This window comes from Lathyrus oleraceus, chromosome 1, assembly GCF_024323335.1.
Source record: "Lathyrus oleraceus cultivar Zhongwan6 chromosome 1, CAAS_Psat_ZW6_1.0, whole genome shotgun sequence".
Classification (NCBI taxonomy): domain Eukaryota; kingdom Viridiplantae; phylum Streptophyta; class Magnoliopsida; order Fabales; family Fabaceae; genus Lathyrus; species Lathyrus oleraceus.
The window spans coordinates 454,020,883-454,038,631 of record NC_066579.1 but is presented as its reverse complement, the minus strand read 5'-3'; the positions used below and the strand labels follow the sequence as shown (position 1 = coordinate 454,038,631).

The following is a 17,749-nucleotide window of genomic DNA, read 5'->3' as shown; positions in this document are numbered from 1 at the left end:
GCTGAACTTATGAATAGAGCTTTACTTATTGAGGAAAAGAATGAGGTTCTCACAAAAAAGGGAAGTTCATATAGGGATAGAGGGGGAACTCTGAGGATCAAGGATCCTAGAGATTTTGGGGGTTCTAAGAAGGAGGGTGAGAAGGCTAATACTGGGGAAATGAGAAATTTAAGGGGAGGAGGTTGAACCCTGCAGAACTGGAGGAAAAGAGTAAAAAAGGACTTTGTTTCAAATGTGGGGACAAATGGAACAGGGAACACATCTGCAGATTCAAGCATATGAGTCTGAAACTATGTGAAAATAGTAGTGAGGAAGAGGAAACAAAGGAAAACGTAGGGATCCAACCACAGAAGATTGAGGAACAGATGGAAAAATTGCAGATTTTGCAGTTGTCTATGCAAAGTAAGGAGGGTTTTACTTCCAATAAATCCTTCAAAGTATGGGTGAAAGTGAAAGACAAGGAGTTGCTGACCTTGATTGACTCAGGAGCAACCAACAACTTTATTGACTCTAGGTTGGTGAAGGAGTTAGACTTGAAAGTAGTGGAAACCCCCACTTATGTGATTGAGGTGGGAAATGGAGAGAGAGTAAAAAATTGGGATTTGTGAAGGATTAACATTCGAGATGCAAGGAATGGAATGTAATCAACATTTCTTTTTGATGGACTTGGGAGGGTCAGATATGGTGCTAGGGATGGATTGACTAGCTAGCCTAGGAAACATTGAGGCTAACTTTGGAGATCTATGTTTGAAATGGGAGTGAGAGGGCCAGAAATATAAGATACCAGGGGATCCTGCTTTGTACACCAGACAAGCCTTGTCTCTTGGAAGGCTATGGTTAAAGCCTTGACTGATGAAGGGTTGGGATTCTATCTGCAAACCCTAGAAACTGACACAAGATTGTCCCCTCCTGAGCTGACAGAATGGAGAGTGGTGTTAGATCCCTTTGAAGAGGTGTTCCATTTACCTACAGGCCTACCTCCTATGAGGGATCATGATCATGCTATTAGGCTTAAAGTTGAGGTTGCTATACCCAATCTCAAGCCCTATAGGTATCCTTTTTACCAGAAGATAGTGAGAGATATGCTACAAGCTGGCATCATAAGGCATATCACCAGTCCTTTTTCAAGTCCAATTTTATCGGTGAAAAAGAAGGATGGAGGTTGGAGGTTCTGCACTGATTATAGGGCTTTGAATAAGGTAACTATCCCTAACAAATTCCCTTTACCTGTCATTGAGGAGTTGTTAGATGAGCTAGGAGGTGCGGTGATTTTCTCTAAGCTGGATTTGGAGTCTGGATATCATCAAATCAGGATGAAAGAGGAGGATGTTGCCAAGACTGCATTTAGAACCCACGATGGTCACTATGAGTACCTAGTGATGCCCTTTGGGTTGACAAATGCCCCATCAACATTCCAAGCTTTAATGAATGAAGTATTAAGGCCTTATCTAAGAAAATTTTGCTTGGTTTTCTTTGATGACATATTGATATATAGCAAGGGTATGGAGGAACATAAGGAACATCTAGCTATGATCTTAAAAGTGCTACTAGAACTGAAATTATATGCTAATAAGAAGTGTTCTTTTGGCCAAAAGAAGATTGAGTATTTGGGACACATCATTTCTGGAAAGGGAGTATCAGTTGATCCCAAGAAAATAGGGGACATGCTCAAGTGGCCCATACCTAAGGATTTAAAAGGGTTGATGGGATTCTTACGTTTAACAGGGTACTATAGGAAATTTGTGAGAAACTATGGGAAGATTGTTTGGCCTCTAACCCAATTACTCAAGAAGGATAACTTCAAATGGAATCAGGAAGCTCAAGTGGCCTTTGAGGGGCTAAAAGTAGCTATGACCACTATCCCTGTCTTAGCTATGCCAAATTTTGACAAAGAGTTTGTATTGGAAACTGATGCCTCTGGGAAAGGAATAGGAGTTGTCCTAATGCAGGAAAGGAGGCCTATTTGTTACATGAGCCAGACTTTATCTGATAGGGCTCAACAAAAATCTGTTTATGAAAGGAACTTATGGCTATCGTGACTGCCATTCAAAAATGGCGATCCTATTTAATGGGCAGACACTAAAAGGTCCACACTGACCAGAAGAGTCTCAAATTCATCATTGAGTAGAGAATAATGGGGGAAGAAAAACAAAAATGATTGTCCAAACTTTTAGGATTTGACTTTGAGGTTAAGTACAAACCTGGAAGGGAAAACAATGCTGCAGATTCCTTATCCAGGCAAATGCAGTAAGCTCACATCGCAACCATTCAATGTGAAGCTTGGGAAGGGTTGGAAGATGAAGTACAGAAAGATGAAAAGCTGAAAGCTATTGTGCAGACACTAGTATCAGACCCTTGTAGCCATAAAGGGTTTCAGCTTAAAGGTGGGAGATTGTATCATGAAGGCAGAGTAGTATTCCAAAGCAATCACCAAGAGTGGCTTGGATTCTCAATGAGTTTCATGATACAGTTGTAGGTGGACACTCTGGATACTTGAGGACTTACAAAAGGATTGCTAGTGTGGTGTATTGGGAAGGCATGAGAAAGAAAATCCAGGAATATGTGCAGGCTTGTGAAGTGTGCCAAAGGAACAAATATCAAACCTTGGCACCTAGAGGACTGCTCCAACCTTTGCCAATACCAACTCAGATATGGAGTGATATATCCATGGATTTTATTGGAGGATTGCCTAAAGTTCAAGGAGTAGATACAATCATGGTAGTAGTGGATAGGCGGACAAAATATGCTCATTTTCTACCTATCAGCCACCTTTATACAACCAAGGAAATTGCAAAGTTGTTCATTCAGGAAGTGGTCAGATTACATGGATTCTCTAGCTCCATAGTATCTGATAGAGATAAAGTTTTTTTAAGCAATTTTTGGTCTGAATTGTTTAAACAAGCAGGCACTAAGTTGAAGTACAACAGTGCATACCATCCTTAGTCAGATGGGCAAACTGAAGTAGTGAATATATGTTTAGAAACTTATCTAAGATGTGTGACTGGCTTGAAACCCAAGCAATGGTCTAAGTGGCTAGCATGGGCAGAGTATTGGTATAACACCAATTATCATGCCTCCTTGAAGACTACTCCTTTTGAGGCTTTGTATGGCAGAGCCCCACCTGTGTTAGTGAAGGGAGACACCCCTTTTTCAGTAGTAGATGAGGTCAATAAGTTGATAGCTGAGAGGAATATGATGCTCAAGGAAATGCATGAGCAGTTGCTTAAGGCTCAGGATGTTATGAGAAGCCAAGCCAATAAGCATAGAAGACAGATGGACTATGAGGTGGGGGATATGGTATTCTTGAAGATTCAACCTTATAAGATGAAGAAATTAGCCAAGAGAGTGAATCAAAAACTAAGCCCTAGATACTATGGACCTTATGAGATACTACAGAAGATAGGTGCAATGACCTACAAGTTGAAATTGCCTGAAGACACTAGGGTACATCCAGTCTTCTATGTCTCCCTATTAAAGAAAGCTGTTACACCTAATATGGAACCTCAGCCACTACGACTTGTATGTGTTGATTCCTTAGGATTGGCAGTAATTTTAGAAAACAAATAATGTAATCATCTCTGTTGTTTTAATATGTTGGGTTGAAGAAATTCAACATCTGGACCAACATGTCATGTACGATGTCACGGCATCAGGTCTGTGACATCGCACATGTGTAGGAAACTGAATAAATTAATTCAGTATATGTCATGGGATCAGCAAGGATATCTGGTGAATATCCTAACTCCCATGTGGAGGTCTTGAAGACTAAATCAAAATATATATAGGCTCTAAACATGGAGATATATATGGAGAGAGTTTAGGAACTTGAAGACCTTGTTTGTAGCAGAATTTTTCTGCTGAAGTTGCAACAGCAAAGAACAAGTCTGCTGCAATTTTCTGAAGGCCCAAATCCAGTTGGGTGATTAGGTTATAAATAGCTGATTGTAATCTAGTTTTTGTAAGCCTCTTAGAATGAATTTTTAGGGGTGTGTGTAAGGTAAACCTCCCAATCTGTGGGAAGGTTACCATGTGTTTCTCAGTGGTAAAACCTGAGAGTGTTTGTAACTCGAAGCCTGTAGGCAAGAGTGATTTTGTTCTTGAATGAAGCTGTGAAGCAAGTTCAAGGTGTGGTAACATTACATTGTGATTGTAGTGATAGGAATGGAAATTGGAGGTTTCTATCTAGGAGTTCCTAGGTATAGATTGCATTGGGTAGGGATTAAGTGATGAGTTGTAAACGGGTGAGTTTAACTCTGAATTGATACTGCTAATAGTGGATCTTCTTCCTGGCTTGGTAGCCCCCAGATGTAGGTCATGTTGGACTGAACTGGGTTAACAATTTCCTGTGTTTGTTTTCCTTCTGTATGATATAATCATGTCTGCCATAACTAAGCATGTATTCCAGTCTGTTCATCAAGATAATAGCAGACCTGATACATAGCCTTCTGTTGGAATGTCAATCAGTATGTTTTGACATTCATCAACAACAACACATACTGTTTAATAAGCTGATGATTTCAGTTCAGTATGTAGTGAAGTCTGGAGTTCAAAAGCATATCAGACCTGGCCAAAAGATCATCGTGAAACTGTCAAACTGGATGTCTTGACAGTTCTTCCAGTAAGCTGATACTGAAGTAGAGACTGGTTGGTCTTTTACAGTACAGCAAATTTAGCACAGTCTGTTTTCAGGAACCAAGCAGACTTAGCATATGGTTCTGGACTTGGATGTCAAACGGGATGTTGTGACATTCACTCCTGACTGCACATGCTACATTGTTGGATGGTTAGTTTTTCTGTTTCAGGATTTTTCTCAGGCTATTCTTCAGGAATCCACCAGCTGATCTAAAATCTAGGAAACTAACAACTAAGCTACAATTAATGAACCTGGCAAATAATCTATTTGTTAGTTCCTTAATAAGTGGAGATTAGTTTAACTTGTTACAACCTTTAATTTAGGAAATACAAGTACATGACCAACAAACTGGAACAATGAAACAGATAATGTCCAAAACAGGATTGAGACATCTTGCTGATATCTGTGTAGGAAAATAACAGAAGTGAATGAAAAGGTGCACATTAGTACAGAGGGTAATAACTGTCTTGCTGTAATAGGTACAATGTTAGATCAGATGTCATGACTTGAAGTAGAACATCTGAACTCTAACTACGCCAGAATTTCAATTGGTATCAGAGCGGGCATCCTGTTCTGTCTCTGGATGAGATCCATGGGTGATACTTTCTGGTAGCTGGCAAGGAGTTATGTTGGTACTGATGCTGGAACCTGTGTAAGGTTCTGTAATTCCCTGAATGGTCCCTTGAAGTAGGTGGATGGACTGTTCATGACAGGAATGGTGTGTACCTGTCTCTGGAGGTTGGCAATTAGCCTGTGTGTGGGACAGCTGTGCTAGTACTAAATCACATTCAAACCTGGTATGGTCTTGGAGGCCAATCTGGTGAAGTGTGTGTTCATAGGTTGAGTTGTATTATGATTTCCGATGCATAATACATGGCAAAACTCAAACTCTGATGTAGTTTCCCCTCATGTGGATGAAAGGCTGCTGTGTTCAAGAGCTCATCATAATCTACTGAAGATGTCAAAGATACTTGAGTCTCCTCAAGCCCACTTATCATGATGTTCTCACTTCAGGATGGTGAGAGTCACTTAATCACTGATTCTCTTACTCTCTTGAGTAGTGTATTTGAAGACCTTGAAGACCTTCAAGGAAGGGTTGTTCCAAGGAGGTGGAACCAATGTTCTATGTGATGTTAGAACATGTTGTTCAACAAGTATACAGCTACTGGTTGAAGAGCAGATGTTTTTAGGGTCCAAACAATGGGATAATTCTGGTTGGAACCTACTCCTGACCTGGAAGAGGAGACATCTGTGTGTGCTAAGTTGACAAGAGCAGGGTCAACTTGGTGTGTGCTCAAGAAGGTCATCCCTAGAAGTTGAGCTGGTTGAGATGTGACATTGTGCAATCTCCTGCTGTTAGGCATCTCCCTGCAGTGTGATCAGGGTTGGATAGTTGTTCCCTGAAGTACTATGGTGTGTTGGAAGACAAGTCTCCTGGATGTTGGCAGTCAATAATGGGGTAACCTGACTGTGATATCATTTAAGGGGGTTATAACCATGAATCTTGGTATTCAAACACCACGTTCAGAAGTGGCAGTTCTTACTAGGAGTGAGAATATGAAGATTCAGTGGTTGGTTGAGGTAATATGCTCTGGCAATGCATATCTACTATTGACTGGTGTTGTTTGTCTCATTAGTACTTATGGTCAGCTGAAGTCTGATTGGTGTGAGTGGAGGAGTTAGTTGCCACTGGAAGGGATAGTGTATGTCATGTTGAGACATATGTGTACAATGCATGGATATTGGTGTGGAGTATCCATGATTGTTAATTTGAGGGGAGTTTTGGTTAACCTCCTCAAGTCTGGTCAGCCTAGGGTCTGGTTGGCTGTTGACCTGTGTCACATGGGTTCTGGTGGTTGTGTGACACATTTGCAAGGAAGAATTCATCTCTCGCACTCCTAAGGGTGAATTTAATCTGGGAAGACTTTCAAAATTGTCTAGGTGCTTGCAAGCAGAAGATGTTGACACAAGAAGAGTACTTTCAACGTATTCTTATGGTGGAAGTATCTGAAAGGAAAATTGGGAAAGGATTTAAGATCAATGTCTACTTGTGCCAAGTACAAGTGTGTAATTGATTATCCTTGGAGCTCAAGATAACGGATGTTCTTAAAGATGTTGGAACATCACTTCTTCAAGACCCTGTGCAGAATCACAGGAAGGATAGTACATTGGCGTAGGATCTATCTCCTTGGTGGCAGCAAAAGCATATGATCTCTGAAAAGGTTTCCTGGCAAGAAACTTGATTCAGCCTTGGTATGTACAAGAAGAAGAAGACATCATAGTCTTGATGGTGGTTACTTGGATCAGTTTATTTCTGATCTAGGTAAGGAAGTGCATTAGCTTATGCACACTGTGGAGTCAAGAACAAGTGGCAGCAATCTTGACATCATGGAAACAGCCTTGCCTTAGGATGTGAAATCCTTGGTAGAGCTGAAGGGTTAGTGTCTAACTGGTCCTTCTGAAGACTCATACATCAGAGTGTTTGATGTCTTTGGAGAAGAAGCAGGGATTCATCAAGGTGTGAGCTTGGATGACTTAACTGCAAACCAGCAAGATGGAGGTTGTTTACTCAAACTTGGTTCCACAATCAAGTCTATGAGAACATTGAACCCTAGTTCTGTGAAGGGAGGAAGTTCTTTCAAGTGGCAGAAGAAGGAGCTGAATTCAACAGCTAGATGTCAAAACACAATGTTGTGACATTTGGTTCAACATCAGACCCTTAGTTGGTGATGTGGCACATCAACTTGAGATAGAAAGGTCTACAGGGTTGTAGATTGGATACTTCAAAATCTTGAAGTTCTAGTCTCACTTGAGAGGTCAGAATATCTTAGGGTGAAGGCTGATAAACTTGGGGAGGTCAAAAAGCAGCATTTGACCTTTTCATATGAGAATTCATGAAGGAGGTAATCAACCAGTGGCAGTTGGTCTATCTCAGAAGTGAGTTCGAAGAATCAAGATAATCAACATAAGGCAGCTGATTATTCTTGAGGAAAGTCTGAGACAAATTACTTTTGAGCAGAAAAGTATTAAGTTGAAGACAAAAGGAGGTGTTTTCTATTCATCCCTTGGAGCTTGTGGTAGGAGTTCTGAGCCATCTATGGAAGATTATCTCATGTAATGGGATGAAAAGGTATATGTCCCAATTTATGTCTGGATTCTTCTTGATCAAGCTGGTGACTCAGTGATATCTGAAGACTATCAGATGGTGTTCCCTGTTATGTGTGAAGGATGTCCTAACGAATGTTAGAACATTTTGTGAAGTGGCTTTCTGTTCTGGTTAGAAGAGAGATTGACACAGGGTGTGGATGTGTTCAACCAAGAGGGTTGAACAGAGGGTGCGCTCTTGAAGACATGAAGATGAGTCTTATGTTTTCCATTCATCAAGTGGGTTGAGTTCTTTTTGAATCAGGAAGAAGGTGAAGGTCCAACCAGGTTGGATATGTGTGACCTCCAAGAGAGTAGGTTGTCCATGACAGGGGGAGTTGTGCCTTTGTGCTGCAAGCAATCACCAAGCTTGTGGTCTATGTGTTCTCAGATGACTAGGTAGTTATCAGGATGCAGTGATGTATGTCAAGGCTGAGTGAGCAGAAGAATGTCTGACCGGATGTCATGACATTGCCCTGGACATTGCTGTTAATTCCTTCTGAATTTTAAAGTCATTAGGAATTATAAGGGTGATGTGGCTAAGTCTGATAAACCAGAATAAGCCTGTTGGCTACAGCTGTGTGGTACAGGGGGAGTAACCATCAACTGAAGTGTGAAAAGTTGGCTGTAGCAGTGCTAGGTGTCAAGTATCTACTGGAGGTATGACAGAGGTCTTGGTGAATACTGGCTGAATGCAGGAATGTTAAGACATCGCGTGCAACGTGTCTGACTGCATATATGGAATGGTCTCCATGCACTGGAACGGCTGTTTTGGAAAAGAAACAGTCAAGAGCTATAAAAGGTATTCAAAGATAGTCTGAGATTTTGTTGGTGATTCTCTGACTGTTTCTCAGCAAAAATAAATGCATCTTGACCAAGCATTTATTTCTACCGGAAATTCCTAGGCACGGGCTGGACTATTTAAAGGATGCAATAGCCCTCTTCCTCTTACAAGAAAAACACTCCATTCTCAGAATCATGGGGTATGTTAAGGTTTGGGCAAGCTGCGCCTGGATCTGGTTTTGTGAAGGGTGCCTTTACAAATGTTTAGCTAAAAAGGGGAGAGAAATATAGTCCTGGGGTTGAGAATGTACCAGAAGCAAGCCAACTGTGGATGTGGCAGCAAACAGACGTTGGCATCAGGCACAAAATCCACCAACTGGGGTTTCCACTTGTGTCTTGTGATCTGAGTTAAGAAGACAGTTGTGCCTTGTGATCTGAGTTATATTGTCTATGTACTCAGCATTACATATTCTTCTGGAAGCTCTCCGGTTGAGGGGAAGGGTTCTGGTACAACTGAGTATTGTCCCTCTTCTTCCCCATGTACACCAACTTTGGTGTTTGTGGTGGTGGAGCCAATGACGGAGATGAAGAGCATTCCCAAATTGGGATGTTTTGTCCAGTGTATTGTTTATTTGTTTTAGCTAAAATTTGCCAAAGGGGGAGATTGTTGATTCCTTAGGATTGGCAGTAATTTTAGAAAACAAATAATGTAATCATCTCTGTTGTTTTAATATGTTAGGTTGAAGAAATTCAACATCTGGACCAACATGTCATGTACGATGTCACGACATCAGGTCTGTGACATCGCACATGTGTAGGAAACTGAATAAATTAATTCAGTATATGTCATGGGATCAACAAGGATATCTGGTGAATATCCTAACTCCCATGTGGAGGTCTTGAAGACTAAATCAGAATATATATAGGCTCTAAACATGGAGATATATATGGAGAGAGTTTAGGAACTTGAAGACCTTGTTTGTAGCAGAATTTTTCTGCTGAAGTTGCAACAGCAAAGAACAAGTCTGCTGCAATTTTCTGAAGGCCCAAATCCAGTTGGGTGATTAGGTTATAAATAGCTGATTGTAATCTAGTTTTTGTAAGCCTCTTAGAATGAATTTTTAGGGGTGTGTGTAAGGTAAACCTCCCAATCTGTGGGAAGGTTACCATGTGTTTCTCAGTGGTAAAACCTGAGAGTGTTTGTAACTCGAAGCCTGTAGGCAAGAGTGATTTTGTTCTTGAATGAAGCTGTGAAGCAAGTTCAAGGTGTGGTAACATTACATTGTGATTGTAGTGATAGGAATGGAAACTGGAGGTTTCTATCTAGGAGTTCCTAGGTATAGATTGCATTGGGTAGGGATTAAGTGATGAGTTGTAAACGGGTGAGTTTAACTCTGAATTGATACTGCTAATAGTGGATCTTCTTCCTGGCTTGGTAGCCCCCAGATGTAGGTCATGTTGGACTGAACTGGGTTAACAATTTCCTGTGTTTGTTTTCCTTCTGTATGATATAATCATGTCTGCCATAACTAAGCATGTATTCCAGTCTGTTCATCAAGATAATAGCAGACCTGATACATAGCCTTCTGTTGGAATGTCAATCAGTATGTTTTGACATTCATCAACAACAGCACATATTGTTTAATAAGCTGATGATTTCAGTTCAGTATGTAGTGAAGTCTGGAGTTCAAAAGCATATCAGACCTGGCCAAAAGATCATCGTGAAACTGTCAAACTGGATGTCTTGACAGTTCTTCCAGTAAGCTGATACTGAAGTAGAGACTGGTTGGTCTTTTACAGTACAGCAAATTTAGCACAGTCTGTTTTCAGGAACCAAGCAGACTTAGCATATGGTTCTGGACTTGGATGTCAAACGGGATGTTGTGACATTCACTCCTGACTGCACATGCTACATTGTTGGATGGTTAGTTTTTCTGTTTCAGGATTTTTCTCAGGCTATTCTTCAGGAATCCACCAGCTGATCTAAAATCTAGGAAACTAACAACTAAGCTACAATTAATGAACCTGGCAAATAATCTATTTGTTAGTTCCTTAATAAGTGGAGATTAGTTTAACTTGTTACAACCTTTAATTTAGGAAATACAAGTACATGACCAACAAACTGGAACAATGAAACAGATAATGTCCAAAACAGGATTGAGACATCTTGCTGATATCTGTGTAGGAAAACAACAGAAGTGAATGAAAAGGTGCACATTAGTACAGAGGGTAATAACTGTCTTGCTGTAATAGGTACAATGTTAGATCAGATGTCATGACTTGAAGTAGAACATCTGAACTCTAACTACGCCAGAATTTCAGTATGAATGAAGAGTGGCATCTGGAACCTATCCCTGAGAAAGTACTGGAGGCTAGGAGGAATGAGCAAGGAGAAGTTGAGGTTTTAGTGAAGTGGAAGAATCCACCAGATTTTGAAACTCATGGGAATTAAGAGACAGAATGAGGACAAAATTTCCATCATCTCTCCTTGAGGTCAAGGAGAGTTTTGAAGGGGGGGAAATTGGTAGATATTACAAATGTTATGAGAGGACACGTAAGAGGAGAGAGGGAGGAATGAGTTCACACATAAAACAAATTATGTTAGAGCTGCATATGGGTTGACCATGTGGCTACAACTGTGTGGAGAGAGAATCTAGATCTCGCAGAATAAATCATGAGGGAAGGTTGCATTCTGCTTATGCATGTTTTGAGGGGAGAAAATTTCTAGGAGAGATAGGTCTCTCGAAGTGCCTCTTTTTTCAGCTTTTTATTTCTCTTTTTCTGCAATTCCTATACTACTAGATCCCATTTGAACTCTAGTACGGAATAATATTCTATTTCTTCCTCTAATCTTCCTGTGTATTGTTTAATTTTCTCTTATTTGCTAAATTGATCTTATCAGATGACCCAACCGAAAGTGACGCAACATTATTTCTTTATGGAGGGAAGGAACAAATTATGACAGCAAAGACAATGGAAGTTGACTCAATGCTACTTGTCCCAAGAGCTTCCATAAGAAGGTAGAGTCCATTGTCCTCTCTAGCAAGTCCAATCATGGTTGTCAAAATCGGAATCCTCACTAAAGGTTGTTGGGGTATGAAAAAAGCGTGAATAGTAAAATCGTAAATCGGATCGTAAGATCCCACCAAATAAACAAAATTATACAAATAACTAAAAAAAAAATAACATTAACATAATTTTTTTTTAATTAATAATAAACCACATCCAAAATTCCAAAATTCCAAATCATAAACCACATCCTAAATTTTAAATCATAAACCCTAAACATAAACTAAAATTTAACATAAACATAAACTTCAATTTAACAAAGCATTCAACGCATCCTGAGCAAGTCCAACATCCAAATCATCTTCATCTTCTCCATAATCTTCATCTTCAAGGTTGTGAACCTCCAAATCATCTTGATTGCCAATTCCATTCTCTCCATCATTTTGATTGCCAACTTCCAAATCTCCATTTTCAATTGTGAAATCCAAAATATCATCATCTAATGAAACCTTGATCATTGTCCACGATCCACTCATCATCCGAATCAATTTCATTAATGTTATATTCTATCACCTTTCTTGTTTTCTTCTTCTTTGCCAACTTTGAATTTGCCATTACAAACACAACATCATTCATTGTTTTTTGCTTCAATCGGTTTCTTCTCTTTGTTTGGACCATTTCAAAGGCACTTCAATTTCTTTCACATCCCGATGAGCTACAAGTTAAGCTAAGGCCACGAATTGCAAACTTTTGTAGCTCGGGATGCCCGTCCCCATATGATTCCCACCACTGTGAAGGAGTTTTATTTTTAAGCACCGCCAATGCTATTGGACTACCAAAAAACTTTGCCTTTCTCTTGAAATCTTCCAATTGGCATCAATCTTACTAATTTCTTCTACATCTCCAATCATCCTTTCCATGCAATCATATAACCCTCGTTTCACTCCAAGTCAGCTGTAAAATTAGAGCTATAGTGCAATTTTGGGTTGAGATAGTAACCCGCAGCATGTAAAGGCATGTGCAATTACTTATCCCACATTTCATCAATAATATCCCATAGAGACTTGTAACTAAATAATAATAAATAAATAAAAGCAGTGAGCAAAGTTGAATAAAAAAACTTGGACCAGATTTGAATAGAGTACACAAAACAAGAACCAGATTTTGAATAAAAATGAAACAGAATCAGAGTTTTAGTTATAACCTTTTTTGAACATCATTGAAGTTAGCTTGAATTTTCTCTTTAGCTTGGTCCATTGCCTCATAAATTAATCCCATTGCTGGCATTTCATCAGAATCCACTAAACGAAGTACTTTGATTAATGAATAAACACCATTACAACAAATAACAATATTTTTCCAAAACTCTTTATCCATAACCACTTCTTCAATTTGCTTTCCTTCACTTGTTTTTGCAAACTTGGTTATTGTCCACTCAACATTCTTATCAATCCTCCTTTATTCTCCATGAGACACCCCAAAGTTAAATAAGATGTCGCAAATCAAGTAACCACGAGTCTTACCAAATCCTTTCCTTTTGTATGAATTTGTAATAAAGAAATAAGGGAGGGCTTTTAAATGAATTGAGTGATTTTTTTACCTTTTGAAATTGTTTCATTGTGAACTGTTATATTTTTCTCAAAATCCTCTAACATGAGGTCAATGCAATGTGCTTCACACGGTGCTCAATAGAGCTTCTTTTGCTTTTCCATTAACATTGTACTGTTGCTTTGTAGTTTGCAGCATTGTCAGTGACAATTTGCACACCATTTTTTTCTCCCATTTCTTCCATAATGTCATCAATTATCTTAAAAATTGCATCAACAGTTTTTGTGACGTGTGAAACATCAATGGACTTTAAAAAGAAGTATCTTTAGGGTTGTTCACTAAGAAATTCAGAATTGTTCTCCTTTTTTTATCTGTCCACCCATCACTCATAATAGTGCATCCTGTCTTCTCCCAAATAAGCTTGTGTTCTTCAATTACTTTCTCTGTCTCCTCCATTTTATGCTTCAAGTACTTTGTTCTAATTTCATGATAGGAAGGTGGCTTGAATCCAAGACCATGTCTTGAAACATCTCCAACATTTATTGAAATTCTTCACTTTTTGTCACATTAAAAACTATGACATCTTTGTAGAAGAATGAAGCAATTTCAAGACATGCTTCTTCTCTCAAATTCTTTTTGAAGATGGAGTTGATGGTGGATTGAGTACTCATTCCCTTCTTCTTGAAAAGTTTTGCAGGCGTAGCATTACCATCATCCTCCACTGACCTCTTTCCTGTTACTATTTCATCTGCGTCCTCTGCTATTTATTTTAGTAAATTGTTTTGCAAAGATTTTAAAATCTCCCACATTTGGACTTTAACATCATCAAGTACAGATCTACATGCACCAACATTTATCTGTGTACAAGCCAAATGATGTTTCAGCCTGTACACTGCTCCAATTACTTCCTTTGAACAGTAACTGCATTTGATTTTCCGTGTTCCTCCATCAACAGAGACACCATGCTCCCAAGCAATATCAGTTCTGCTTCCGAGAGCATTTTTTTGAACTTTTGGTGGTGCAAATGAGGATGCACGAACTGGAATTGAAGACATTGAAAAAAAGTGTGGTAGAATAGAATGAAGAACTTTGTAGAAAGGTATGATAAAGAAGAGAAGAAATGTATAACACTGATATTGATGAGAGATGAAGAAGGAATGATGACCATTTATTAGAAGGAATTGAAAAATAGAATAAATGATATCATTGAATAGATTGAAATTTTAATTAACCCTAACTCTCCCCAAAAAAATCAGCCTTGTAGAAAGGAACGGTTTCTGGCTTTAAATTCTGAACATGGCCAAATTTAATCTGAAACGGGTCGCAAAAAAAGCTGAAACGGGTCGTCTTCCTTGAATGGGCGTTGAATCGGATCGGTCGGAGCGGGTTGAACGGGTTTTCCAACTGCGAAATAGATCTCTGCTTTCACAATCTTCCACTGTGTTCCGACCGCGCCGCCATCTCCGGCGATCTTTGCTGCACGCCGCCGCGGAAACATGGAAACATGCTGGAAGGTCTCACATCTAAATCTAGATCTTGACAACCATGATAGAAATCATTGTCCCTTAATTATAGAATTGAATATGGGCAATGATTAGAATTTATTAGGAATTTCCTTTGTAATTACATTGTATCCTATTTAAGAGCATATGCTCTTCTATCAACCATATCAGAAAAATTATCTTTAACAGAAGAGAACAAATAAGAGAAACAATAAAAAAATTGAACTGGTATAGATATGTCCAGTAAGTAGGGGATATACAACATACACTGTGACACCATTATAATAAAGATAGACTAACTTCTAATTCTGAGTATTAATATCAACTACTCATCTTCCACCAATAGTTGACATCGTTATCTGGTTTATGCTATATGAGTCAGAGGAATTAATGCCGCCATCTTCAACATTGATAACCGACGACACTTCTCTGAGCAAGTTGTCAGTCTCTTCTGAAGACAAATTGCCACTTCCCCAACGGTGCTCTTCAAAAACTAATATTCCCTCTAGTTCCTTTGCCACTTCTTTCATGGTGGGTCTTTCCTCACCCTTTACCCTTAAACACCTTTCTGCAATATGGGCAACTTTCTTTAGTTGCTCAGTATTAGACCCATCTAAACTTTTGTCCAAAATATGAAGTACCCGACCCTTTTTCATTGAAGAAACAAAGTACACTGCAAGGTTTCTATCTCCTTCTGGCCTGCTAAAAGATAATGCCTTCTTTCCTGTCAGAAGCTCTGCTAGGACAACCCCAAAGCTATAGACGTCACTTTTGTCTGTCAACTGGCTTGTGTGGAAATATTCTGGGTCAAGATACCCTAATGTCCCCTGTACTAGAGTGGTTATCTGGCTATGATCAAGAGGAACAATCCTAGAAGCTCCAAAGTCAGAAATCTTTGCAATGAGATTGTGATCTAGGAGTATATTTGAAGATTTCACATCTCTATGTATGATTGGCGTAGATGCAGCAGAATGCAAGTATGCTAGGACTCCAGCAGTTTCTTTGGCTATTCTCAATCTTGTTTTCCATGTAAGCTTTAAAATTTGGTTTTGATCATGAAGATGCTCATATACAGTACCATTAGAAATGAATTCATAAACAAGCAAGGGAACTTCTGTCTCTAAACAACAACCCAAAAGCCTTACCACATTTCGATGGTTGATTTGGGAAAGCACAATCACTTCGTTGATGAACGGCTCAATCTGCTTTCTGTCACTGATTTTTGATTTCTTTATTGCTACAATTCTTTTATCTTGTAAAACTCCTTTATAAACTGTTCCCTGACCACCTTGACCTAGGATCTTGCTTTCGTCGAAGTTGTTGGTTGCTTCATTTAGCTCCTCAACAGTGAATACTTTAGCTGTTTCAGTTGACTTACCACGCCTCACTATCTTTTGTTGTAACAGCATGCCACCATTTTGTTGAAAAAATTGTTCTTTAAGTTTAATGAGCCTTCTTTTCTTCAATGCCAAGTACACATAAAAGCTTCCCACCAGTAGTGCTGCGAAACTTATGCTGACACCTGGATATAAGCAAATGGAAACTTGATTATTTTCTTTCTGCTCTGCCTAGCTTGTTGATGTTTCAAGTTAATTTATGTTGTTAATGACATAGGTCAAAATCTCAAAATGCCACTGTTCTGGTCTTGAAGGAATACTTTGGGTAAATGAGATTGAATTTATAACATGGATTAATATTGTTAATTGCCATAGAATTTCAAATTTTAACATTTTTCATTTTGATAATAGAATTGGTTTCATATTATAAGGTTATCAAAATCAAGAATATATTGTGTTTTACTCACTCATGGCAATGATCAGTATGATCTCTTTCCTTGTTTTAGTACTGGATTTCAGACTACATTTTGTTCCATTCATCTTCCCATTTCCCTCATATTCTGCTGGACATAAACAATGGTAGCTTCCTGGAAGATTGATGCATGTTGCTCCCTCAACACAGTCATTGGACTCCACACATTCATTTATATCTAGAGGGTAATTTGTCAGTTTCAATTTCTGTTTTCACAATGGAGAGTTGAGTTTTCTAAGAACAATAGCTACTGTTATTGATTATCAAGAGATAAGAAATATATATAGTACCTTCGCAACCGTGAATGAGGTAAGGATTTCCCCAATATCCATCAAAGCATCTACAAAGGTAACCAGATCTTTCAGTTGCATCATAACATGTACTCTTGTTGTCCTTACATGCATAACTTGAAAGATCCTTCTGAGCTTGCTGGCATGTTTGATTCCCTACCGCCCAGTCCAACAACACAGGAAACTCCTTCTTCTCCAACTTGAGGATGTCTTGAGATTCAAAGTTGTAGGCTCCATTTTCAACCAAAAACGCATAACCACAGGGATTGAAGTCATGTACTGCAGAATGATTGCTGAAGACACTTCCAGAAGTATAGGCTACTTGATTTAACACATGACCTTGGGGTATTGAAATCTCGCAACAACCAGTGCCGGAGCAAGATTCATTGGCCACAATATCATTAAGCCTGTTACACAAAGCCACACATCCTGTGGTGTAGTTGTTTCCCCCATAATCATATGCTGAGAGGGCTCCAATAGTGTCACAGCCAACTGCGACCAACTTGTTTCGAGTTGACGAAATGGAAAAATGTTTTATATCGATACCCCAATATGTTTGGTTCACAAGTTTTCTATTTTCAGCATAGCAATCTCTGGCTACTGGCCATGCAACATGAAGTTCGCCGTTGACTGAGATGTTTAGGACAGTTTGATTACTATGTGGCAAGGAAGGTACTTGTGGTGAGGTTGAAGATGAAGATGTTTTGTTGCAATTGATGAGAAAGGTGCTGTCTAAGGAACAATCCTTGGTGGTTCCAAATGGGAAGGGAATAGTGACAGAGCCACACTTTGTTGGACAGTTTGGCATAGATATTAACTGAGTAGCTGCTTTTGCAATAAAGACCATCAGCAGCGACAGCAGCTGTTTTGAGTGCACAGCCATAGGCATTTCTTTGCTAATTTTTCAGGTTCATCTTTATGCTAACCCATGGGTGTTTTTTTAGTATTTATTTCTTCTTGTAATGCTATTTAAAAAGAGAAAAGTCAAAATGACTGATTTTTCTTGGTTTAATTTGAATGATAAAATTGAA

At 39.0% G+C, this 17,749-nt stretch overlaps 1 protein-coding gene and 1 long non-coding RNA gene across 4 annotated transcripts in view; one reads left to right on the top strand and one right to left on the bottom strand.

The window, feature by feature from the left end:
• The window catches only part of LOC127084107 (uncharacterized), a 20,586-nt gene extending 3,975 nt beyond the window's left edge, over positions 1-16,611 (top strand). Inside the window, exons 3-4 of one of the 2 annotated variants that reach the window (XR_007788623.1) lie at positions 11,463-11,580; positions 16,463-16,611. This is a non-coding gene — a long non-coding RNA (uncharacterized LOC127084107). The remainder of the gene's footprint in view (positions 1-11,462; positions 11,581-16,462) is intronic. The other variant, XR_007788626.1, reaches the window with a different exon arrangement.
• Positions 14,254-17,749, bottom strand: LOC127084064 (putative wall-associated receptor kinase-like 16). 2 transcript variants are annotated; one of them, XM_051024448.1, is made up of 3 exons: positions 16,719-17,747; positions 16,424-16,606; positions 14,254-16,141 (listed from the first exon to the last, which is right to left on the bottom strand). In XM_051024448.1, the coding sequence occupies exons 1-3, from the start codon at positions 17,605-17,607 to the stop codon at positions 14,949-14,951; spliced, it is 2,265 nt and encodes a 754-aa protein (XP_050880405.1). In that variant the 5' UTR covers positions 17,608-17,747; the 3' UTR covers positions 14,254-14,948. The 2 variants fall into 2 exon arrangements, with proteins under 2 accessions (XP_050880405.1, XP_050880414.1); XM_051024457.1 differs by lacking the exon at positions 16,424-16,606 and having other exon boundaries at positions 16,719-17,749.